This window comes from Falco punctatus (genome assembly GCF_963210335.1).
Source record: "Falco punctatus genome assembly, chromosome: 6".
Lineage (NCBI taxonomy): Eukaryota > Metazoa > Chordata > Aves > Falconiformes > Falconidae > Falco > Falco punctatus.
This window is the reverse complement of record NC_137585.1, coordinates 13,026,427-13,052,760: the sequence shown is the minus strand read 5'-3', so window position 1 is coordinate 13,052,760 and position 26,334 is coordinate 13,026,427. Positions and strand designations below refer to the sequence as shown.

The 26,334-nt window shown below is 44.8% G+C and overlaps 1 protein-coding gene across 4 annotated transcripts in view; it reads left to right on the top strand.

Moving 5' to 3' along the window:
- Positions 1 to 616: 616 nt before the first annotated feature.
- ETV6 (ETS variant transcription factor 6) overlaps positions 617 to 26,334 on the top strand; it is a 139,942-nt gene continuing 114,224 nt past the window's right edge. The window contains exons 1-2 of one of the 4 annotated variants that reach the window (XM_080392427.1): positions 627 to 1,199; positions 19,272 to 19,359. Coding sequence is in view for 2 of the 4 variants with exons in the window: in XM_080392426.1 (XP_080248552.1) it covers positions 1,167 to 1,199 (33 nt within the window). In the remaining 2 variants the exon portion in view is untranslated. Of the gene's footprint in view, positions 1,200 to 19,271; positions 19,360 to 26,334 lie in introns of all 4 variants that reach the window. The other 3 variants (XM_080392426.1, XM_080392429.1, XM_080392425.1) reach the window with 3 other exon arrangements.

Sequence of the window (26,334 nt, the reverse complement as noted above, 5' to 3'; positions counted from 1 at the left end):
CGGCCGCACAGTCACAGGCGAGGGCTCTGCGGGGGTGGGGGGGGGGGGGTGGGGGGGGGGCGGGAAGCGCACAGACCGGCGGTGCCCCCCGCCCCGGACTTCCCGTGCCCCGCGGTAACCCGAGCCTCATTTCCTGGTCGAGGCTCTTAAAGGGGCAGCCCCGGCGGTGGAACAAAGGCCATTGTGCTGCCCGCGGGCCGCTGCTGCACCGCCCGCCGTGGCGGCGGCGGTGGCGGCGCCCCCCCCCCGCGGCTCAGCCCGGCGCTGAAGGCCGCTACCGGCGCGCGACGTTTAAAGGGCCCGCGCGACCCCGCCCCGGCACCCCGCGAAGTCAAGTGACACTGAATAAGGCGAAGCGACCCGGCTGCGCCCCGCCAGCCTCCCTCCGCCGTGCGCGACCCGCCCCGGCACCCGAGGGCGCCGGCAGCTCGTCGCACTCCCGGCCCGGCCGCGGAGGCGGAGGCGGGGGGGGGGGGGGGGGGGGGGGCGCGCGCGCGCGCAGGCGAGGCGGCGACGGCCGTTGGTGCCGGCGGGCAGCTGCTGCGGCGCGGCCCCTTTAAGGGGCGGCGCGGGGTGCCGGGAACCCACGTCAGTTTCGGCCCCGAAACTCCGGATCAATGAGCGGCGCGGGGCGGGGCGCAGCGCCCGGCCAGGCCCGGCCCGGCCCCGCCGCCTTTCGGTTTCTCTCTTCCAGGAAGGAAAACACCGGCGGGCAGCGGGGCCGCGCCGGAGGCGCTCGCCCCTCCCGCCGCCTCGCGCCGGCACCCCCGCCCCTCCCCCCGCGCCGCTCCCCCCGCTCCCTGTGCCGCGCGCGCGCGCACCGGCTCGCAGGCGGGCTCGCGCGGGCAGAGCGCGCGCCGTCACACGCGCGCGCACACACGCACAGAGCCACAGGCGCGCGGGGGGGGCGGTGTGTGGGAGCGATCGCGCGCCCTCGGAGGAGCGGCGGCGGCGGCGGCGCTGAGGAGGGGACTCGGGCGGCGGGGCGCCTCCCCCGGGCAGCTTCGCGGGCCGCGCCGCGCCCGCCGCCTAGGCGATGGTGGCGGCACCAACTTCCCCTTGAGGGGACGGGCCGAGTCGGGCCGTGCCGCCGGGCCGGGAGAGGAGCGGAAAGTGGGGAAAGCCCGAGAACTTCCTGTCCGCCTCCGCCGCGTCCCTCCTGAGAGATGTCTGAGGCTCCTGCTCAGTGTTGCATCAAGGTAAAGCCCCGACCCTGCCTGCCCGGCCCCTGTCACCGCGGGACGCGCCCGCCGGCGCCTCGGGGCGGCGGGCGCTGTGCTTTGCCCAGGGTTATTTGGGTGAAAATAACTGTTTCTTCCTCTTCCCCCATCTCCGCGTGAAGGGCGGCACCACGAGGGTCGGGGTCGCACTACGCTTGCGGGGCGCGCAGCCCCTGGCCGTGACAAGCAGGAGCGCGGAGCCGTCGCGGGCGGGGGGAGGCGGCCGCTGGGACGCGGCTCCGGTCGGTTGTCAGCGCCGTGCGCCTGCCCCGGGCGACACGCACCGCAAAGCCGCCACGGCCGGGGCTTCGCGGCGTGGCTGTTGGCGGCAGGAGCCGGCGGCTCGCCCGGTGCTCACACGGCGCCCCGGAGACGGGCCCGGCCCGGCCCGGCCCGGCCTGGCCGCCCGCCGGGCTGTGCGCGGTCCTTCGCCAGCAACTTCACAGAAAGTTTCCTGCCGTCGGGGAGATGCGGCCGCCGCTGCTTCCACCAGCAGTGCGTTGTGGGGCTTTCTTCTTATTGTTGACTTTTTTTTAATATATATATATATCTCCATATTCTTATGATTTATTTTTAGCCGCTGCCGTTTACTGGCATCGCTTGCCTGTCAGCAGGTAGGGGAGCCCGGGCTGCGTAGCGCGGTGCTGCGCTGCCAGGGCCTGGGGGATGCATTTCTCTGTGGCTCGGCCTGTTGCAGAAGGGGTTGCCCTGTCACGTTTCTCATCTTAAGTGGAGGCAGCGTGAAGCTGAAACAATGGAAACAAAATTGAGTTTCCTTTTTTGTCTAGACCCTTCCTATCTAGCAGCCTGCTAGAAACAGTGCTTTCTTCTCTCCTTCCCTCACCTCTTGGCTTTGTTGAATGGTGAGTTTTCTTCAGGGGTTGATTTACTTTGTTGCCAGCCAGGAATCTCCCTTCTGCTTAGACTAACTCTGCCCAAGTAGGAGTGCTTTAGCGGTTGTCTCTCCCTGCCTGGAAGGAAAAGGTGACTTCCAGACTCTCTCTAGGGGGAAGAGCCTGGAATAAACACTTATTCAGCTTAGAAGTATGACGCTTTTTTGTTTGCTTGTCCCATGTATGTGTGTGTATGTTTATGGTGTGAGTCTTGCCTTCTATACAGTGCGACCGTAATTTGAAAACTTCGGGGTGCATTTTCTCCTGCCGTGTTAAATGCGATCAGGCTTGTGTCCCGTGAAGTCTCCTGGCTTAGAAAGTCTAGTTTGACTTTTCATAACACAGATGGCCAAACTGGATAATGGGATATTGTATGTGCATTACAGCATGGCAAAATGCTAATGCAGGCAAAAAGTGTACAATTAGAACTAAGCAGATCTCTATAAATATATATAAAATGAAATACAGCTACTGTTATTGCTAGTAAACCCTGTGGAAAGTTAGGATGTGTTCTCTGAACAGAACAACACGAATGTCACGAAAAAGTAGCGTCATATGAGTTGTGTTTCCTTGTTTTCAACATGTCATTTTGAAAATATGAGGCTTACTTCTGCTCTTACTGAAGTCAGCAACAGCACTACAGTTGATTTCAGGAACAGTAAAACTGGTCCTTACCTAACCTCACTAAGGTATGTTATAGAATCATTACTGTAAGGGAGCAGCTACATAGCAGGAGAGACAAGCAAACTTCTGTTTGAGTCTTGAAATGATTAAATGCCAAATTTCCATTACATTTAGACAGATAATGGGAAACTGATTATTTTTTTTTAACTGACCAATTACAAACATCATGGTCTGAATTTATTTTTCTTTTCTAATGTGTAGTTTGTTTACATGCTGACGCTTGCAGTTATCTTTGTTGGAGGACAGAAACTACTGTTAATTGGCTTCGCTGTTGATGATTATTTTAATAGTTTCAAAAATAGAAAGTACATATTTTCAGACAGAAATGTGAATTTCAAATGCTATTGTTTCTTCACCAGTCAAACCATTCTGGGTAACTTTCCTTTCAGTTTTTCTAACTACCATTGGTTTTTGGACACTTGTTTCAACTAGGCAAAGTTAAAGGTGGTTGCAATCAGCAGCTGCATTTTAAGAGGAGTTGTTTAAACGGTAGTGTGATCATGCAAGTACGACTGATTATTTCTTCAGTGTGCCAGTCTGGCTCACAGCGTGGAGTGTGAGGTTGAGGCAGAGGAGCAAGCTCTCTCTACACTGTACTCCAACTTTGCTGCAAAGCTGCTGTGTTATTCTGAAAAGTAGCCAAGTATTGTGCTGTGAAGGTATTGCAGAGTTCCATTAGGAGCCTGTGAACTGGAAGCAGTGGTGCTGGTGGATGTATTTTTGTGTTATTTTTTTTTTCCTCCTCCAATACGGGGCAAGGGTGCATGCAGTAAGTGCCACAGCAACTGAGGTGATGAACCATGGAAAGCTTCAGTGGAGGGAGTGAAGGCTAGTGCTTTGTTTATGCCTGAGCTGCTCAGTGCACAGTCTCCCTACCTCACCTTGTTAGAGAAACACTCGAATAAGATTCAGGAAAACTGTGAAGAGGTGAAGTTTTGGTATATATTTAAACTACTGGTAATCAATATAAACTTGCAGCAATGTCTTGGTTCATGTCAAGTACTTATCGGTATGTATGTACAATTATATATTGATATGTGTTTGTTTTGCGGCAAGTATGTGTGCTTACTTACATTAACTCTTTCTCTGAGAGAGGAGAAAGATAATCCTAATTTCCTGATCTTGCCAACGTTTGGGTGTGTGCTTGCCTGGCTGATGGCAAGCAGACCCGGTAACTCCCAACTGTGCTGTTGTGGCAAGGAAGTTAAGTGTGTGCGTAAAGACTCTAAAGCTGCAGAGAGAAGTCATTGCTGGGTTTTAGAAAACAAGATCTTGAGAGAGGAGAATGAAGGCTGGACCCTCAGAGTTTGCTACAGCTTAGCGCATCAGTGTATTCTCTGTGTGAACCGATAGGTTTCAGGCTTGTGGTGGGCTCCAGCCTGAGAGGGCCTTGGCTCCAGGGTGGTCTGGGAATGGACGTCTGGTGTGGTTGTCAAATTTCGACATTTTTTTGTCCCAGCTGTTGGGATGTCTATGTTGGTAGTAAACCTGTTCTTCTGATTCTGAGCCATAGTAGTTAGCTGATCATATTTCTGTAAATACTGCCACAATGCTGGCATTTGTTACAGTATTGGCAAGTGATTCTTCAGGCCTTACCTCTCCTCCTCCAGGTGGGAGAAATGAGGCACAGGAAGAGTGTAAACATCTTGGCAAAAGCTTACAGGAGAGCAGAAGCTCAAAGGGAGACAGGACTAGCAGTTTAAACACAGGTGATGATTTCTGTGATTAATTAAGGTCCGTGTGGTGATGAGTTCCCTTTCTAAAACCTCACCTGAAGCCTTCTGATTGTGAGGATCTCCCTGTTTTTTTTCTTGAAATTATAATACCTTGAGAATATTGCCCTGGTGTCATGTGGAGGCTCAAAACTCAGTGGGCAAATAGTTATGAATGTTGCAGTTTGTTTATTTTCCTTTTTATAAATCTGGCACTTTCAGTTGCTTAGTCTGGTTTACCATGCAACCATACAAACAATTGTGCTGGCACAAGTGTGGAGCTGTGGGGGAACTAAACCTGGGAATGTGGTGGTGGTGGAGGATCAGCTGCTGCAAACCTCACAGACCAGGGCTTCTCCAAGGCCAGGCTCCCTTGTGTGTGCCTGGCAGATGCTTGAGCTGAGAGAGCTTTCTACGGACAGCACTGAAAGTCATGGAGCCTTCCTGTGAGTCAGGCTGCACAACTGACTCCAGTGGAGATTTTATGCAGCCTTGTGCTGGTGGATGCGAGAGCTTTCTCTTGCAGTGAACTGTATGGTGGCCGTTGTGATTGCATGGGCACTGCAGGAGTCAGCACAGAACCCTGTAGCTCAAGGACTGGTCTCGCTGGTGCTTGTTTTGGATTCAAGGATGTACTTTGTAATCATTTTATAAAGAGGAAGAGGAAAAAGACTGATCGTATAAGCCGAAGGGCAAGGAATGAGCATAGCATTTGAGCTTTCGATCTTAACTGGCTTCCCCAGATTTACTCAGTTTTTAAGTAGGGCTTTATATCTCCTAATACTTCATTGATGCTGTTGTTGCAAAGAGCTCTTTCCCACCAAAGGCTTCCCATGCTGGGGGACTGTTCAGCACCACACAGCCAGAATCCTGTTACCCTTAACCAAGGCTGAGTATCTGTTAGTGAAGAGTATGTTTCTTAATGTTTATTAGCAAACTTGTGTACTAGGAGGAGGATCCTTCTCTTAGTGTCAATGACAAAACTCTCATTAAGTGTGGTGGGTGTAGGATTGAATGGTGGAAGACCAGTGTTTAGATGTACACACTATTTAACACCTGATTAATCACTTAACTCCTTGGCACCAGCTAAATTGAATCCCTCTGAAGCAAAATTTTACTAACACTGTCCCAATTAAACACTGGTCATTAGTATTCACTGTGTCATTACAGGTGAAGTCAGTTTCCTGGGAGGCAACCCATTAAAACAGCAGTCTGAATCTGAAATGCCCCAATTAAACAGAGGATACTTTAATGGTAATTTACATGTATATTGCACCTTGCATCTCAAAGTGCCTTTGGGAGGGAGGTGGCTAAGCAGTGCTCTGCTGATAGAAGTGATGATAAGTAGGAGGTGAAATCTTGTACAGTTAACACAGAAGTGACGTTTCTGCCTCTTAGAAAAGTTATCTGGTCCTTGAGTGCTTGCCTTCTGAAGTCTTCTGACAAAAGTTTTCCTAATAACCTACTTACCGAGAGAAAGGAGAGGTAAAGCACCTGTGTTTTTGGCCAGTAGTGTGGTTCTGACCTATAGTCCAAAAATTGGCTACTTTGGGAGTTTTTTTGCATGCATTTATTTTGCATGTATTTGTGGTTCATTGCCTTCAGCTGGGCATCCCCTGAGTGACAGCAATTCAAAAGCCAGTGCTTCTGAAAATGTTGGCTTCGGCCTTTGCTTTTCCTATCTGTGAAACAGGCATAAAATAATAATGAACTTACCTCTGCAGGGCAGTAGCGAGGCTTAGTATTTGTAACGCAGCATGGGAACAAATTGTGTTTATTACAGAAATCAGTGATGGCGTGATCTGATTCATTCCTGGCTTTTTAGTTCACATGGTGTTTGAGAGCATGGGGAGTGATTGTTGTTTGGCTGTTGGCTTTTTTTGGTAGGGGCCACCTAGCTGGAGAGAGCAAGATATGGCTCCCCTGTGTCCCGATGGCAGGGTCAGCCACACACAGGCAGGGTGGTGTTTCTGTGCCCACAGCCCACATTGAACACGGCTTTGGGAGGGGTGGGCGCGTGGTGCAGGTGTAGCTGTTCTGCCACAATCCCACTCCTGGCCCAGGGCAGGAGCACCTGGCAGGGATGGCAGCCAGATGTGGCTGCCACAGCAATCCCCGCTGCCTTTCCCTGACTGCCACCCTTCCCAGGGCTCCCTGAAGCTGAATGCAGAGGAGGCTGCACACTCAGTTGTCCCACGTGGTTTTTTGGTTTGCTGCCTTTTTTTTTTTTTTTTTTTTTTTTTTTGGTGGGGCTAGGAGAGCATCACTCTCTGCTAGATCAGATACACCTTCATCATCTGACAAGGGGGGACTTGCTCACAAAGGCAGTGGTTGGTGGTCAGCTGCTAGCATTGTCACTTAATTTTTAGGTTGCGATGTGTCCCTGTGCCTCCTGAGGGAAGGAGGCTGCCCAGGACAGCCCACAGGTGGGGTGTTCCTTTAGACAGTTGTGAAGAAGCCAAACTGAGCCCAGGGACATGCTCAGGTTCAGGCTGAGCAGAGATCTGACAGGCCACCAAAACTTCTCTGCCTTTATCTGTAGAGTTGCAGCAATTGATTCCTGCCATCATGGGTTATTTTTTTAGGTCTACAGCCTAAGCCAGATTTAGACCATATTGGTTCTGGTGTCACTGAGTTGTCTTCAGGCAATGTTTTGTTGGAGCACAGAGGACAGCTACTCTCTTTATCTACTACTTCAGTAACAAATGGAACTTAAGGCTAAACTATACTGATTCCACCACCACCACCCCTCAAAAAAAAAAAAAAAAAAGCCACTGCTGGCAGGAAAATAAATGCAGAAAACTCCAGCTGAAGTTGAACTTGTTTATGCAATGTCTGGAGCAGCGATAAATAAAGGATTTTGAAAGTAGTTAAATTTTTCACTGATGGATGCTATTGCTTCTCTTCTATAATGCTACTGAGCTCCAAAGTGAACTGGGTATAGCAATTAAGGAAAGCTATAAGTGATTCTTCCTCTAAATGATTTTCCAAAGGTTATTCCTTGTTAGGCCACATGCAGTTTCTTTGCTTCAGTGTCGTTCTTGTACAGTTTATAAATACTGTCCTGGTTAAGGCAGTCTGAAGAGAAAATGAGTATGAAAGTATGAGTTTATGTTGGTGTTCTGTGGAATGTTTGCACATAGAAATAAATAGCATTGTAAATCACCTTAAAGATGTGTGTAATGCCAGGAGTAGCATTGGGTGTGACTGCAAGAGTTAAGTATTAGTACAACTCCACAAAAATACTTTGAATGTGACAACTGAGCTTTACATGTTAAACTATTAACAGCTGGCTAGTATTAAATCCAGAATTTGGATGTTTAATTTTAAAATAAAAATAACTGTGGTTAAAAATAGGAACAACGGGTGATTTCTTGCTGTGTTTTCTTTTTTTCTTTCTTATTTTTTTCTTTTTGTGTAGTGGTGGTTTTTTTTTTTTCTTTTGGGGTGTGTGTGTGTTAGCTTCTTTGTAGGTGTGTTTTGGCTTGTTTTGGTTTTTTTTTCCTAGCTAGCTCAGGTAGGGTCTGATCAAGCTTGGAAATTATTTGTTTTGAAAAGTCTTGAGAGTTTAATGTGGAGGAAACCAGCTGGCATCCAGTAAGGAATATCCTTAAAACTGATGGAAAGCAGCAGAGAGTGAGATTCTTTATGTAGTTTGAATTTCAAGAGAATATGGATGAAGTGATTTTTCCATTATGTCTTCAGTGGGATCCTCCAAAACATCTATTAACAGAAACTAGGAATGTTTTCTAAATGGTATAGGATTCTGTGGAAATCCAAGAGCTTGGAGTTCTACCAGATAAATGAAATGTTTAGTAAAAGTGCCAGAGATAGTAGTACTAGAATCCAGAGACAGATTTATCCAGTTAGTAGGGCCACAACAAGGCATTGATATCTGCAAACTGTGTTTTCCTTTTCTCTCCCTTTTTTTTCCTTAAAAAGACTTCATATCAAAGTGGTTTCCATCATTGATGGAGCACTGTGAAGCTCTGCTGATGTACTTGGAGGTCAAATGGAGCAAACCCAGCATTACAGAAATATTGGGGGGCTCCTTCCCACTTTCTAGGAACTCATCTGAGGTCTGTGTTGGCATTCCTCTCATGACAGAAGTAATCCTTTTTTTCTCGGGTGGATTAGGACTGGAGATTGTTGTTTCACCATATTCCCTCTTGAACCGTGAGTTCTCATCTTCCTACCTGCCCTATGCTTTAAAACACAGCAAAGCCAAGCTTTTTCGAACCTGTCCAGGAATCGAAGTGAGAGGTGGTAGGGTGCAAGGAACCAGAGGCTCTGGGGTGAGGGTGTTGGTTCCAGTTATCACTGGAGGCTACTGGAAAAAATCTTCCCTGGCAGATGGGTCTTCCTTTCCACATCCCTGAGAAGCTGCTTGGATATTTCCAGTGGGCATATTGCCACTGTGCAAGACCAGCTACACTTGAAGCCTGCAGAGCAATTGGGCTACTCCCCATGGCACTGATGGGCCATTGTCACCTGTGCCACTGTCTTTCTACTGTGGCGACTCTGGTGCCAGCAGCCTTACCCCAGCTCCAGAGGACCAGCTCCCTCTGGTTTAGAGCACTGCTGTGCTGGGTTGGGCAGCCTGGTATAGGCACGTGTAGGTGCCAGGTGCCTGACTGGGGCTGTGCTGTGACTGTGGGGTGACGGACCTGCCATCTCCCTGGGGCTGAGGGAACGAAGGGCTGAATTGTTTTCACAGAGCAATGAGGATGCATTCGTTCCTAAGTCCCAGGGTGCCAGGAAGGGCACCAGGTTGCAGGAACAGGAGTCCTGATGGATGTAGAAAATATTTCTCGGTTGGCAGCCTGAGTGGTTCTGTCACTGTCAAATGGCTTACGCAAATGGGTTCTTTGGAAGAGGGCTTGGGGAAGACTGTGGGAGCGGCTTCCAGGGGAGGAAGGTTATGGGCTATAAAATATTTCATGGCATGTGGCCTGAGATATGTATCGCATGTTGCACAGTAAACACTGGGCTCAAGCACACAGGCAATGGTGTCTTAGCAAGCTACCTCACACCAGCTGAGTCATCAGAGCCATCCGTGACTGACCGTGCGCTGGCTTTTATTACCTCCCAACTGGGACAAATTACAACTTCTTTTAAACCTCAAGGAAAGAGAAGAGTGAATTAATAGTGTATGCACAGCCAATTAGCACAGCCAACTAAACTGTGTTGATGGGCAGTGGCAGAGTTTTGCAGGCTTGGAGAAGTGGGCAAAGAGCGCAGTATTTTTTTTTTTTTTTTTCCTCTTGGTAGTTTTGGTTGCGGCTTTTGCATGGCTCCTCTGCTTAACAGAAACAGTGAGGTCTCCTTCACCTGTTCGGTCTTGTTTGCTGATGGACCTCCCAGAACTGCTCTGGCAGCTGGAATCGTGTTTTGGGAAATGATTTGGTTGGTGAATGAAAGAGAAAACTGAGCTCAGTTTTCAGTTTGGGGTGAAATAGGCAAATAAAATTGGTGGAAAAGGAGTGGGGAGTAAAACAGAAATCTGTATATTGTAGTTTGAATCAATGGTGTGTATCAGTTCTGATTATAGCGTGTTTTCCTGACTACTAGGAGGGTTTGTAGTGGCACCAAAAAAGATACAGGAATGACCCGTGAAGTTGTTTGGGGAAACTTCCATAGGAAGAGAAGCTAGATTGCTGAGGACTCTGGCTCAGAAAGGAGACTGCTGAGGGAAGTATAACAGAAATCTTTAAAATCACACAGTAGTATAGTATGGGGAGCAGTTATTTCTGATAGTACCAAACTAGAGCAGGCAATATAATTGCCAGACAGCAAGACTGAAGCAAGTATTACTTCCATCTGTGTTAAATTATGGAACTCACTGCTGCAGGATGCTGTGGAGGCTAAAAGTACAAACAGATTTAAAAAAGAGGGTAGAAGAATATGGGGAAGATATTAAATCTAGCAGCCTGTATGGGGGTGGGGGGGAAAATCCTATAATGACACAGGGGAAAGATTGCTTTTTCTGTCTGTTAAGCCTTTCCTGAAACAGAGACTTCTTGTCTTTTGGGAACAAGATCCCAGGCAAGATAGACTTGCTCTGATGATGTATAGGCATTCAGATGCTTCAATTTAAAATTTTGCACCCTGGAAGGCTGGTCTCAAGTGCTTATTAGTCTCCTCCGGATTGTTTCCTACGTCTCAGCCCCAGCAGTCTTAATTTCAAGAACACTGGTTAATTGTAAGTGGGAAGAGAGCTAAGGAAGAATTTGTGTCTGTGATTCAGAGAGATTTGTGAAGTCTGGATTGCTAGAACTAGCAAGAGATTGGCTTTGTTGCTTTAATTACCCAGATTCAAATGAAAGGGGAAAACCTTCAGGGAACGCATGGAAGAGGAATTACAGAGCAGCATTTGAAAAAGGGAAGTTTTTTGGTTATGGGGAAGAGACATTGTTTGCTTCCAGAAGCCAAATGTGGGTTGACCTATGCTTTTCCAAAGGTCTCCCAGTTCCCATTATCACCCATGTGAAATGTGTTCCTGCAGCATTAACTCTTTTTCACATGTGATAAATGGTGTCCCAACCAGAGCTTGCAGCCACGGGTATAAGAGTTGCTGCTTTCACTGCCTGGCCAAATGTTGCAAGCGGTCACTGAAGGGTCTCACTCGCTAAGAAATGCTGTCATTTGTACAGACCTTGCATCATGCTTTGGTTTTGACTTATTTATTTTTTTTTTTAATGGCAAACAGAAGAATGGATGTACAAAATCAATTCCGATATTGTTTTGCATATGTACTTTTTATTTTTCCTAAAGAGAGAGTGATTGAGTGTTGGATAACCATTAAAACATACTGATGTGCAACTAAATATGGCCTTTAATCTAAATTTAGTTCTCCTTTCTGCTAATCTATATGATGTCCACAAGTATCTATTTAAGTAATTGGATAGCTTTATATGGATTTAGTTAGGTTTTTATTTTGGAAAACAAGTTACTTTTATTTGCTGGATGGTTGATTTAATTTTTTTTTTTTTAATTTTACATGCTGTTTATGATAGACTGCACTTGGCTTTGCAGTGAAATGCAATTGCATGTGGAGTCTTCCCCATCAAAACCCTGAGCATTAGAAGTACTTCTTAAAAAAATTTTTATAACTGTAAATGAAAAGGAAATATCTGGTACATTTTGAGGTAATATTACTTAATAAATAACAACCTTTTTATTAATAAATGAAATATGATATTTTTTTAATTGCATTGATTGTTTCTTGTCATACTGATCTAATATTAGTAGATTTTGCTCTCTCACCCCTCATTTTTATTTGTTGACTGGAGGAAGAAAACAAGCTTCCTGTTTCTGCAACTCCAAAGTATTTCCCAACTTTGGGTAAACTAGTCATTGTAATAAACTAATTGACTAAACTGAAAGAAGAAAATAGTCTCTCTGTATCTGTTGCCAAAAGTGGGCTTGGCTCTTTGGCAGGCTGAGGCTCTAGGTGTATAATAGTGTGTTCCACTCACTGGAGTGGTAGGACTTCCTTTTATGCTTTGGCACAAAATTTTGTACTTGGGATTTATCTTTAGTGGTGAGACCCGTCTTTAGCCATGGAGGGCTGGAGCTATGGAAAACCATCTGACATGAGGGGTATTTCTCCAGTTTAGCGTGAAGGTTTGGCTTTGCAAACAAGAGGGGAAGCTGCTGTAGATCCAGAACAAGCCTCCTGGTTCCAAATGAAACCAAAACACTTAATGTACTAGTGCTCCTGGAAAGGAAGGGCTCTGAAAAAACAGGTTTTAACTTGTGTCCTTTAATAGAGGTGTCTGTATGCTTTCTAAGATACTCAAAAGTCTCTATTAGCTCAATGTTTTAATAGGTTTGTTGTTACAGCTCCCTGGGAGGCAGGGAACTAGGATAGCCCTGCTTCACAGATGGGGAGTGTAGTGGCTTCATGTAGTCTCTTGGTACCTATAGCTGCAGCAAAATAATGCTTTGCTCTCCAAAAGTGGTCTCCTTGGGCCCTTTGCTGCCTACCTGCGATGCTCTCTCACTATTTGCTTGGCAGATGATACTGTGCTTAGGCTGGCCTGTCCCATCACTCACACTTGCCCTTCCTGCTTGCTGGAGTGAGAACCTCGTGGTCCTACTGTGTGTCCCTAAAAGGTGAAGAATTATGTCACCATAACTTAAGCTAGTCCAGTTATAAGGTGAACTTAAATACTGATGGAAGAGAAGGCTGGTTCCCTTCAGTCTAGACTGGAGTTTAAGTCCCTGTCCATTTTTCATCAGTGATGTGTAGAGCACTCTGTCATATCCAAAATACTCATTCAGCTGTATGGGCCTTGACCCCCTTTTTTGTTGAAAGAGAGGAAAAAACCCTCCCCCAAACAACAACTGAAGTTCTATCACTTTCTTCACCTCAACTGGAAAATAAACATAGGTAGACCCAGGTTGTCAGCAGGTAGTTGGCACAGAAAGTGTGAAAGCTGTGGACTGAAGACACAGATAGCTCATTCAATGATTTGCATGCAAAGGACACTGAGCAGCTGGCCTGGAGTAAGGCTTAGATTTAGAGCGTGTTTAAATTTAAGCATTACAGTGAGAACAGGTATATTTAGTTTTTCATCTTCTAAAGAGAAAAAACCCAAAATGAATTAAGGGAATTAATTAGTAGAGGTGATTAGAATGATAACTGTTGGGGATGGAGGAGGTTCCATTTTTGGGTTGCTTTCTGTGTAACACCTGAGAAGCAGAGCCAGCCTGAACAGGTTTGGTCAGCAAAAATTTTTTTGCCCACTGTTCAAATTCCTGGCTTGCAAAAATTAACGGCTTGGTTGGTAGCTGTGCTTCTGGAAATAAAATAATTACATATACTTTGAAAATAGAGTTGGAGCTTCAGTCTTTATTTCAACCAAAGTTCCAAGAGTAGACTGCTCGCAGCCCATCCACCTTCACAGCCATTTACACACAAAAATCTAAAGATGTTCAGCACTGCTGCAAGATGCAAGCTTTGACGTGGGGTGGCTCTCCACACCTATGTAGATAGGGAGCTCTTTGGACCAAACAGATCTGGTATCTCTATTTCTGTACGCCTACTCTAAGCTATGGGACTGGAGGTTAGTGGGGGAAGGAAAACAGGAGCCAGGGAAGTAGGGTGGGATTGAGAGTGAAGGAATTAAAAAAGAGTGCCATGGCAGCAACTGCAAGCAGGTAGGCCCATTGCAGACTCCTGTGGAAATACTTAAAAATTGCTTTAGAAGGTCATGAGAGGCAGAGACAGGGAGAAGCTGAATTGGGAAGGGTTGTATCTCCTCATATGGGAGCAGCAAGGATTAGATGAAAGCGTGTGGCAGTTTTAAACAAGGGGAAGTATGTTTTCACAGGACATACAGAGAGGTTACCAAACTTACTGCCAGGAGTGGTAATGTAGGGCTAAACAGACAATTAGTTTCAAAAGACAGTTCATGCTAGATGGATTCGTTTGGGACCATTGACTGTAAAGATACAGCTGCCGGCCTTGGGTCCGAAAGCCCCTAACCTGTGGATTGCTGGGGGAGCGTGCAAGGCAGAGTTTATTCCTTGTGCTCCTACTCTGCACATTTCCTGCTGGGTGGGGCTGGAGATGTGGTACTAGCTTAGGCAGACCTTTGGGCTGACCAGAACTACTGTGTTTTTCCATTTTCATTTAGGGCTTTCATACTTTGGTGCTGGACTCTGTACAGATGCCTCTGACAAGTGGAAAAAAAACAGTTGAGAAAACCTCTCATGTGAATCAGGCCTTCTGCTCTGTTTCTTGATCTTGTTGGGATGTTTCCTCAGCAGAGGTAACCAGACCATCTGAAATTCACGCAGTCAATGTTCTTCAGGTTATGAAGGACTGCTCAGTGAATTGTGTTTGGAAAAATTCTTGGGGATTTTCCTGTCCTTGACTCTCCTCTTAGGCTGTGACGCCATTTATTGGCATAAAGTGCCCTGACCTATTTTATTTCTCTAGGTTTTTCCCAAGATTTGGCTGACAGAGAGTGGAAAAAATAATTAAATTCTGAGATAATTCAAATGCTACGTGCTGTGTCAGCCACACCTTTTCTGATGGCTGATAAGAGACAAATGAACACAGTTCCTTGCAAGGCAAGGATGCATTTGTTTGGATGGCACAAACACGTAACTGCATGACTGTGGCTGATGAACAGGTGTTATACAGTACAAGGACAATTCCAGCACTTCCATTAATTTATTCCATCAGCGTGCCTGAAACCTGCTTTGGAGTGACTATCTTGATTTGATAGTTCAATCTCTTTGCCTTTCAATCCCTGACTCTTCTTTTCAAGTTCCTAATAGCTGAGAAAATTGAAGAGGAAGTGTTGTTTACTGGGAGCCTAGGCTTCATTTTTTGACACAAAACGATTAAGAAATGAGTAAGCTGACAGACAGGACCTTCTTGTGGGACCCTGTGTACACCAAATGTTTTCCTTCAGTGCAAGTCGAGCTATTTCTCAAACCATGCTTGTCCTGTGCTATTGCATTTAGTGACCCATTAGAACTAGAAAGATGAGCTGGCTGAAAGGGAATTAAAAAAACCCACTTGCAAATGCTTGTGTGTCCTTTACCAAGCCCTACATCTAGAATGGTGTCCTACAGTAGGCAGAAACCATAGGAGCTTGCTGTCATGTGGTGCGTACTTGCCTGTCTTTAGGCTGAACTTAGTTCTGATGTCTGATGGTCACTTTTAACTGCTTCCTGAGGTCCTGTCCTACCGCACCAGCTTGGATTGTCTGTCCCTCTGGGGGCACGCTCTTCCTTAGCTGTTTCCAAGTGCTGACTATAGAGCCTGAATGTCTGAAGATATACCCACTACCAACACAGTAAAAGAGAAGCAGAAATTCCCAAAAGACGCTGAGAGCTGAAGGAATTCTGTTTTCCCAGTGTTAAACACAAGGAAGTTAATTTTATCATTCCATGCAAAAGTGAATTAAAATATGTCCATGTACCACAAGCAGAGCCTGGACATGCACTTTCCTACTGCAAGCACAGCAGTAATACGATGTTGTGACCAAGGAGTGTATTATTTGCCCAGGTTTTGTAGGTCATCTTTAATTTTTTGAGTTTGCACTCAACTGCTTAATTCCTGAATTTACCACTCAGGCTTCATGGTGCTACAGGAATGGGTGCTGGTATGCCATCTGTGGACAAATGAACAGTTAACAATGCGCTCTTGAATGCAGCCCTCATTTTAGGCTGATGAAGCCGGGCTTGATTTTCCCCCATCTCCAAATGGATAGCCTATTTGTTCATGCAGTCACCATGCTGTGTTTTCCTTCAGGTTTGTACCTCAAGTTTTACCTTGCCTTTCACATGTTTGAAGCCGCAGTCCTTAAAAGTAGGGGTGACAAGGCTACTGGGAAAACACAGCCCTTGGAGATTGCAAAGTCTGTTTGTTCTTCAAGTCACTTGAAACAGGAGCTAAATGATATGCTTGGTTTTAGAAAGCAGCAGTATTCTATCTGATCTTGTCCTTCCATTGGAAAAAAAGGCGAGGGTTTGATAATCTATATGGCAGTACAGTGGTAAACTTGGAGTGATTTAGACCGTTAATGGAAACTACTTTAACTTTGATTTTTTAACAGTGTGTCAGATGAAAGGATAATCTTAGCCTGTCTGATTTCCCCTTGCTGCTGGCTTGCATAGCATCTGCCTAAAATGAAAAGGCAGCACATAGATCCCAGTGTGCAAAAGTAGCAGGCTGCTCGTGTGGCCAGGTCGTTAACTTCCTTCCCTCCATTTCTCAATCTCAGGTCTCGCTGTTGTCCATTGTTAATTATTCTGGCTGTGGGCTCATTAAAAAGCCCTGAACACCAAGCATTTTTCCAGGCACAAGTAATTTGTGCTTAGATGTTTGTTTTTCCCATGGCTAACTAGTGTCTAGCCTCCTCCTGTTGGCCTCTTACTTGTATGCTCTGTCATTTCCCTTTTCACAGGGTAAGGGTATTCTCCCTAAACTCTGCTCTATTTTTTACTGTAAAGAGCACGCAGGAGATTGTGGACTATATTGTCAGGCTATGTCATAACGTATTTTCTTTTGAAGTACAGTGGGGTTTGGCATCGTAAGAGGTGAGGCTCTTTAAGCATGATATGAAGAAGAGTCCTGCTCTAGATGCAGTGGGTGAGGCTAGTGAAAATTGTGGCTTGAGCAGGAGTTCTGGGTTTTCATCCTATGTTGAGCCTGCTAGTTCCTGAATTCTTCTGTGGTGTAGCTGTCCAATGCTATCATGCTGTCCTTCCCTGCCTCTGGCAGTGTCTCTGAAGGATTATTTGCCCATATCCAACTCTGGGCTGACTTGAAGCTGTTTTTTTTTCCATAGGTTTTTAACCATTCTTTAAAGGCACTACGCAGGTGCACTATTGTTATTTTGCAGAAGTAGTTTGATGAGATTCTTAATTCAGGATAAGGTGGTAGCACCCTGAAAGATCTTGTCCCACCCTTCCCCTTCCCCACCTCCTGTGGCCTGGCACAAATGTTAGGGCAGACATGTGCTTGATAGGGCAGCAGATCTGGATTAAAATGGACAGCTTGTGCTAGTGCAAGGCAGAGCATGGTGTGGAGGTGGGAAATAGCAGCTGGGAACACGAGGAGGGCAGGGCACGTTTTTTCACTGGCGGTGCCAGTTGATCTGGGATTAAAGCATCGATGAAACTCACAATAAAGCTTTGGCCAGATCTTTGTTACCTGACATCAGAACTAAAGCTTTTAAAGATTCACGCCTGCTTTCTTTACTAGAACTGTCCCTTTAGGCTAGATAGAGTAGCTACAGGAAAAGTGGTCACTGATACAGGAAGAAAAACATTGTGGTTCTTGTGCTGAAAAGCCATCCCTCCTTTTCTTATGCCAGCAGACACCTAGGGTCTGAAACAGCACGGTTTGCTTTTCTAGTGTGAAGGGTAGAGCTGTTGCCTGGAGGTATGAATGAGCCTTCTGGTATCAGCGTGAGGCCCCGCTGTTGTCATCTGTGGACTTCCAACCGTGCTATGACTTGCTTTGCCCTTTTGAACACACCTTGGCTGTAATGTTTAGGTTTAATTGTAGGAGAAGGCTACTTTAATAAATGCAGGCACTTGCACATACTGAGTTTTCAGAGATAGACTGAGAACACTGAATGCCAACCCCCTCACTTTCATTGCAAATTTATGCTGTTCTGTATCACTGATGCTGACAGACGGTCTGGACCTGTTTAACCATGCAGCAAAGCATGAAGCCTCTCTGGGTCAGGGGAGGAAGTTTGTCCCATGTGCCTAATCTAGAGGTCATTTCAGAGTTTCAATTATCTATTAAAATTGTGTCCTTGAAACATACAAACACAGAAGTGATATGTTCAGTCCATAAATGCTAGCTCTCTATAAGCCATGTGCACTGCAGCTTTCCGGGTAACTTGCTATATATGCCCTGTATTGGATTTGGTGTGAAAGGTATTTGTGGCATCCTTTCTAGAGAAAACTGGGCCACAGATCTTTATTTTTCTTATCTCTTTTATGCTGGCCTTGCAACACTGTTATAAAAATATACCAACCTGGTACATATACTCATTATCCTGGACCAGGAGGATAGGCTTGGGTTAAAGGTCCTGTATGGAGATGCAGGAGGCTTTCGTGCAGTCCCTGCTCTGTCACTGCATTCTCTGTGACCTTGAAGTTGGTTGATGTGATTGCCTTTCTGTAAAGCATTAATGCCTAGTAAAACTGAGTCAGATCACTGGTGGAAACTGCTTGTGCCTCTCTAATACAAATAATTAATAATAATGCCCTAACCACTTGCTGGGATGATTAATATTGCAGAATTATTGGCAGTAGGACCCAGGGTTTAACAGTACCAGGGTATGATTTTTGGATAGTTTGCTTTTTTTTTTTGGTCTGTTTTGAATTCTATCTGAATAACTCCTAAAGATGCCACTGTGTTGGTTGATGCATAAAAGGAGGTCTGAACAATGTCTAGGATAATCAACTTAAAATTTAATGAAAATTAATATTAAAATCTGCACAGATTAGAACTGCTGAGCTATCAGTTTGGTATCACCCCAAAGTTGGAAATTTGGGTAGATTTTAGTGAAATGGTTCAGGTCATGGTGAAGCCCTGAAAAATTCTCCCTCCTCCAAAGTTACTTGAAAAACTAAAGAAACTTTTCCAGCTAAAGGGGGAAAGAAGTCACTTTTCAAGACCCAAGCATTTACCAGAGATTATAAGAGAATTGTGTTTTATTGGACCTGATCTCTATGCTCCACTGAGTTCAAGAGGATTTGGCTGAAGCCTATAGTGATATAACTGAGCAAGAGATAACCGATAAAGGAAAACTCATTATTAGTCAGTGGCACTGGCCATAATGAAAGCTAGTCAAGAAACAGATATTGTCACGTGGGTAACATCACTACTTTTAATTCATTTTCTGAAAGTTCAAACATGAGGGAAAAATAATGTCTTCAGTTTAAAAAAAACCCACCAACAAACCCTGGTGAGTTTCCTAGGGATTTGTTAACAGCAAGGTCAGGGTTTTTTTTGTCTGTTTCTTTTTGGGTTTTAAATTACTATTATTTTTTATTTTGAGGTATTCTCATATGAAGCAGAATGATTCAGCATTTCAGAACTCTATTCTTTTGTTTTTTCCTGACTCAGCTTGAGAAAGTTGACTGAAACAACACCTTTTCCCTCAGAACACAGACAACGTGTTTTATAATAGTAACTTCTGATTAGCAGATGATGGCAACAACAGCAACAAAAATAGGAAAATGATGGTAAGAAGTAGCACTTTTTTTTTTTCCAGGCCAGAGGGACTGTTAAGAAGCCATGAATGGAGTCCGTTGCATCTCTTTAACCAGTGTGTTACATCTTATCTGACACCTGCATGACAGGCAGGTGACAAACCCCTCAGATGTTTTTGTTCATGACCCGCCCACCCAGCTACCTGTCCATATCCCATGTCCTGTCTCAGGTAGCACTGGTGAGTGCGTGAAGCTGTGCAGACTCTGTATCTCTTGAGCCTGCATGATGTCTCTGCCTGACAGGGCAGCCTGGTCAGAGAGGGAGACAACTCACTGACTGTTCTTGCTCCCAGACAGAGGGTAATATTCATGCTGTTGCTTCTCTGCAGCTGCAAGAGGTGGCTTGCTGTCTGATTACCTGTCTCTTCCCCTGTACCCGCTCAAGACTTTGCAACTTGAGGCTCAACAGATTTTAAGGCTGACCTTGCTTGGATGAGTCATCTGTCTTTGATGTGTGTGCACCGCTGATGGGAGAGAAAGGAGGCAGGGATGCTTGCTGTCTGTGATACAAGACTGCTTTCCACTGCCCTGTCTCAGTGCATCAGATGGAGGCATCTTTTCCTCCCGAGCCTCTGCGCTGCCTGCAAGTTGGATAACTAACTGGGCTCACATACTGAGGAAGGGTTTGTAGTTCCACCACTACAAACAGTAAAACAAACAAACAAAAATAATTCAGAACATCTCTGACAAATATGAAATTAGTGCAGGATGTACTTCGTTAGTTCGGTTGACTGCTATCCACCTGTCTTCCATTCATCTGGTTATTATTTTATTTTCAGTTCCGTGTGTGTGCTGTGATTGAAAGAAATCTCTATTTGTTGTTAAATCCCTTTCAGATTTATTTAAAGTGCTTGGCTGTCTTGCTTTTGTCTCTTGTCCCATCTCAGAGATCTGATTTCCTCTTTCTGCTACCACCCCTCACCAAACACTTTGCACCATACAAAGGTATCTTAAGTACCAAGGTAGACTAGTAGTACTGTAGACCTGTTCAGCATGGACTGATATCAGACTGTGAAGAGGTCCCAAGCGGAACATTTTTTTGTTTTGTTCAAATTAAAAAAGGAAAGGAGCCTTAGCTAGAACTCTTCCCTATGCATAGATAGCCATTAACTCTTGCAGTATTGTAATTACCAGAGAACACTATCTGAAAGTGAGATAATTTTTTTTTGGTGGAAATGAATTACATAAGAATGGAAATTCTTGATTTAGAAATGTAGCTTCTACACTAATCCTGATGAACAGCTGCCCGTTGCCCCCCCTGTTTCTCTGCAATAAGTCCTGCCAGTGCTGCTGTGTCACTGGTAGTGTGGACTCTCAGCTCAGTTAAGGGACAGCGGCTCTGACCCGACAGTCAGCACCCAGGGATTATTTCCTTCCTTTTCTTTTTTTTTGGCTGAAATGGTCAAAGTTTACCACTTTGCTTGAGAACAGGCACTTTCCAAGCTGCAGCAGCTGTTTTTACAGAATCTACGTTCCTCTTAGGTTATTTGAGCAATGGGACAGAGAATTTTGGAGCTGCCCCTGCTGGGCTTACTTAACTTTGGATCCATTCTTGCATTAGATCAGCTCAAACAATGCTATTGTGCAGTTTTTACTCAGGACCAGTACAGCAGACAAGGAAAGGTGTGTGTATGTGTGTGGGAGGTTGTTTTCAGCCCTGTAAATAATAGTCTCCAAATCTTCACAGGTCGCTTTCTTTCCTCTCCCATTACTCACAAAGATTGTTCCTGCATGTTTTACTGGTGCGATGAGGTTTCCTTTGGAAGTTAGGTGCCAATTTGAGCTTCACTCAGAAGCTTCATGAAAAGGTGGTTGAAATGCTGGGGGATGGAACTGCCTCTGAGCATCTTCCCTCGCCTGCGGGGCATCCCTGTGGAGAACTTTGGGTTCTTAAATGCCTTGAGAAAGATCAGGGGGATAGGTTCCTGGAAGAGTTTTTTTTCCCTGGGGGACCCCTGAGAAATTTAACTTGCACTTGTAGCCACTTTGTGGTGAGTACAAATGCACCTCGCTCTGCACTTCTTGGAACTGGGTCTTACCACTTACATCTGAAGTAGTGCTGTTGCGTGTTTTTGTGTACCCCCCCTGACTCCTATGGTCCTTTGGTTGTGGTGGATTTTTGGCCATCTGTGGTTTGAAGCAGTTGCTGAGGGCTCTGTGTGTGTATGTGTGTATAGGAATAGCAGATTAGAAAATGAGAGGTTGAGAGCCTCAAACAGCTTCCTGAAAGTGTGGGAGCCAGGGAAAGGAAATCTTTTTGAAGCTATATCAGTGCTTTACACAGACAAGAATAGCAGACAGAGCGTATTGACAGAGCAATCTGAGGATAAATGTGGCCATGTAGCAAAGTGTTAGTGCTGTAAAAATCACCGCTGTCCACTAGTGAAACAAATTCTTCCAGCATGAATACAGTTTTACCAGTATGGTTGGGTCCTCAGTACGCACTTGTGATGGCACAGCTGTGTCAGTCAGACCTGATGGACATCGTAGGTCTGTGTGTGTCTGCAGTGTACGTGCAGCCCTTGTAAAAATTACGGAGGCGGTGTGAGGAACAACTTGGATCACATCTTGTGACATGCACTGCCCCTGGGAGGAGAGACAAGATAGCTGGGTATTCTCCTATTGCAGATCTGTAATGTATATGGTTCATGCTAGATACTGGTCCATTGGTGCTTGGATCCTTCCTCCAGCTCCTATAAGGTCTGTCCTGAGAAGGATTAACTCCTTGCCTAAAGCTTGTAGTGGGTGGTAACCAGGCCTTAGGTCCTTGGTGAAACTTTTGTTTCATGATTCAGTTACTGTTTCCAAGGGCTTTATAAAGCAAATCAGTGTAATTTCCTCTGTTTTTCTAATGGGGAAACTGAGGTAGAGGGGAGCAATGGTGAAAAGGGAACAGCTTATTTAACATCTGCCATCCCAAAACAGAAATAGCAACCTGTTTTGTTCTAGCCTGGTACTTTAGGTGCTTGTTCAACAACACATTTAAGCACATGCTTAATGATAAGTGTGGCGATATCTCCCTTACCATTCCCTCTTTTCAGAGCAGCAGGAACAGTACTGCTTACTGAACCCAAGTGGCAGGGCCATTTCCACTTATGCCAACCCATTAGCATATTGGCCAAGCTGCCAGTCAGTAGAGAGCTGGTGTAAAGGATGTCAGCATCTGGCCTGAAGAACCTGTGCTAACATTAAGGATGCAGGAGATGGAGCAAAGAGTCATCTTTACAGTAAGGAAGTGTTACCAGTTGAGTTGCAGGAGATGGACACAAACTTGGCCTGACAGTTGTTTTTTGGATAGAAATGATGGGAAAAGAAACTCCTAAACCTCCAGGTGGGCTCAGAACAGTCACACAGGCAGCAGGGTCGCCAAGGAAACACTTCCATGCAGCAGTGTACTGGCCCCATTAGTCATGCATTGAGCACTTAAGCAATGTAGTGCCTCTGTTTAAAAAAAATAACAACCTAAACCAACAAGAAACCCCAAACCAAATGAGCAATGACTGTTCCAGTACAATGACTGTTCCAATACATCCGCTTGCCTGTCTTCAAAGAGAGCTTCAGTCTTCGCAATTGTCCTGGCATAAAATGTTTCATGATTATGCCAAGAGGCAGACTTAGGTCAGCGTTGGAAGCTGCTTTAATGAACTCCAAAGTTTGACAACCAACCTAGCTTTTGTAAGAGCAGCAATTTATTGTTGCCAAGAAAATTACCTTTTCCAGGATCTCAACTCAGGAGCTGCTTGGAGGGTAGTGGGATTACTGTGCCTAGAAAGTGTTACAACTCCATTTGCTGCTTGAGTTCTTCTCATATATAACATGAGACACTGTTGGTTTTTTTTCTCTGTAGGCCAGCCTCAGTTCAGTATATCCCTCTGGGCATTTTGATCATCTTGGGGTCTTTGCCATTGATTTCGGAAGGATATGATTTGGAACTTTCACCTGGGTTGGATTTTCTCAGTGAGGTTCTTTATGAGAGAATGAGTTTCAGGATCATATCTCAGGAATTTGTGTACTTTTGTTTCTTTCCATCTATAGATCCAGGATTTTTCAGAGTGTTGCAATCTTAGCATCAGGACTTAATCCATTCTGATTAGAACCAATGGGAATTTCCATTACTAATTGCCACTGACATAAATTCCAGCTCATAAATTTGGGAGCAAAATGTATGTTGCCTGTCTAATTGTTATATGGTACATTAAGTGCAATGTATATTATATACATCATAATGTTATGTGTATATGTGCTGTTGCCTGTTACATTTACTTTTAAGTAATGGTACTTTCTAAAATTAGAGACTACTGTATGCTGTTAGTCTGAAGTGGATTTTTTGTTCAGGCCTGCAGACAGCTGGATTTTCTTATGGTTGAGTCCTTGAGCTCCCTGTGAGCTTCTCATCTATGCCTCAGTATCCCCTTTGTGTTGGGGAGGGTGGGAGAGGGAGAGAGAGATACATGGATGCTGCTCTATGACTTTGTAGCACTGGGAGGCTTTAACTTTGCTGCTGCCTGTACAGCATGCAGCAGTCTTCAAGCATCTTGTTCCACAGAAGGCAAGCACAAGCTTGTAGCAAGGATGGTCTGGTTTTATCTGCATGTTTCAAACTCCACAGGCAACTTAGTTTACATAGAGGAGCAAATTCTATGAAGGATGGAAGGGGGTGAATTGGTGTCTAAAGATGGGTGAAAGAGAAGACTGATACATAGAAGGAGGAGAGGACTTGGTCACTGCCATAAGGGTACTATCAAATTGGGTAGCACTGGGTTAAAATCTAATTCCATACCCAGAAGAATTATTTAAATAACATCTACATAATGATTTATTAAAGTGTATTAAATGGTTTTTAGAAAGCTAAAGCCATAATACATGGAATGTTTTCTCATTTTCCTCTTTCGTTTTGGGAGATGCATAGGGCAGACGGAACTGATGGTTCAGAAAGGGTTTGCTCATCTCTGCAGCATCTTAGAAGGTCATAATTAGCCACTAACAGAGCCTAGCTGAAGAAAAAGGAACATACTCCCCCCCTCTTAGAAACTTGCAATATGTGATGCAAACTCGGGGGGGGGGGGGGGGGGGGGGGCATATATAACAGTACTGAAATGTCTTTAGCTCACCCAGGTAATTGCCATCCATGAGATTTTGCTAAACTTTCGCAACCAGATTAGCAGAATTGTGCAAAACTTGTGTGATCTAAGATTTTGTGATTTAGGCTTGGGTCTTGCAAACATCTACAGAGATTCTGGACCTGCACTTAGTTTTGGCCAAATATAGGTTTAGCATCTTGATGGTTTGAGGGTGAAATAATTGAAAACTTTTATGTTTACAGTGATGATCATAGCTAAAAGACTAAAACAACAGCTCTTGATCTGAACATTCCCAAATTTGGAAGTCTGAAATCCACATCTGGTTAGAATTTTTAGATGGAAAGATTTTATCCTTAAAAAAAAAAATATCACTGATGCTTAAACTTAAGCAGCCACAGAATAAATCTCTAAGGAAAGACAAAATGTTTGAAGTGATTTTTTTGTTGTTGTTGTTGTTTGGAAGAAATTGATTGCAGTGCTTGTCACTTTGATGTCCTTAATTCACACTACTAATTTCATATTGCTCAAGTTAAGGAAGAGGATGGTGGATTAAAGCAAGGTATGTATCATGGTTGAACATACTTTGAGACTTTCTCTTGGACTGCCTGTCAGTGAGAAAGTTAGGGGTTAACGATTTGCTGTGTCTGCTCTTGATGTATAGATGTAGTCTTCACACACCAAGAACAGTTTTAGAAATGCACATGGGTCCCACTGGATTTGGTGGGATTACTCACGTGTTTGAATGCCTGAAGGCTTGCAGCTCAGTTTTATATGATTTTTTTTTTTTTTTTTTAGAATCCTTTTTAAAAATACACAGAAATTAGGCAATTTCCTTTAGACAGTGCCTCAGCCAAAGCCCACTGAAGTCATTGGGAAGACTCCCACTGTTTTTTAGCTGGCATGCAGATCTGTCCTGTATTCCTTATGGCCTAGTCTACTGGGTGTGGGTATGGGGGTGTATAACCATCTTGGTTCTTCTACAATGGCTATCCTGTTGTAGCTGAGTTACCACGGAGTAGATTGCTTATATTACTGGCAGCATAATCATTCTGGAACAAAAATACTTTGATTCCGGCATTGTCTCTATTTGGGAAGCTACTCCAGAATAAAAATTGGGCAGTGGCTTCATCTACAATAGCTGTGCTACTTGGTTGCTTTTTGTAGGCAAGGTGTTTTAAACAGAGGTGAAAGGCAGTAATGTGAATCCCTTTTTACATCAGCACAACCTGTCTGCTGCGAATTTCTGCTGAGCTGTAGTCACCCTAGTTATTCTAAGACAAAACAAAACATACAACCCCCCTAAACCCAAGTGTAGACAAGCCCTTACTTTAGACTCCAGCCAAACTCCTGATCCTGCAATCAGATCCGTGTAGGTGGACCTCTGTGCCTATGACTTCAGCAGGACTCTCTATATGTGCAGATACCCACCTACACAGATCTGATGACAGGATTTTGGCCCCACACTAGTCAGAGGGCACAAGTGTTGCCCTTTGTTTAGGGATGAGCACAAGGGAAATGTGGGTTATTACCCAGGCGGTTCAAAGCATTGGAAGTGTGCTACCCTTGAGATCCCTGAGCAAACCTACCCACTCTCACATTTTTATGGGAGCCCGATTTATGGAGATGTTGATAAGCAATCTGGAGGAAAAGCTTTATCTGTCATTGCCTTTTTGTACTAGTACAGATGAAGCAAAACACTCAATAAATTAACTCTTTTTGCAGTGTGTGTATGGATCCTGTGAATGGACTTGGAGCAGACTCCATGGCTGAGATTTTTGTTTCCATGTTTGGTGCCTGAACCCATGGGTCTAACAAGAAGACCTGTAGGCCTAAGCATTTTAAGCTCATTTTCAAAGCTGCTACATTACTCTTGTCTGTTTAGCTGTTCCTGTAACATTCTAACAGCTCTATTAATTGTAAGTACTGGCTAATATGTTACACATATGCACATACAGTGTTAATTCCACACATTTAACAAGGTGGT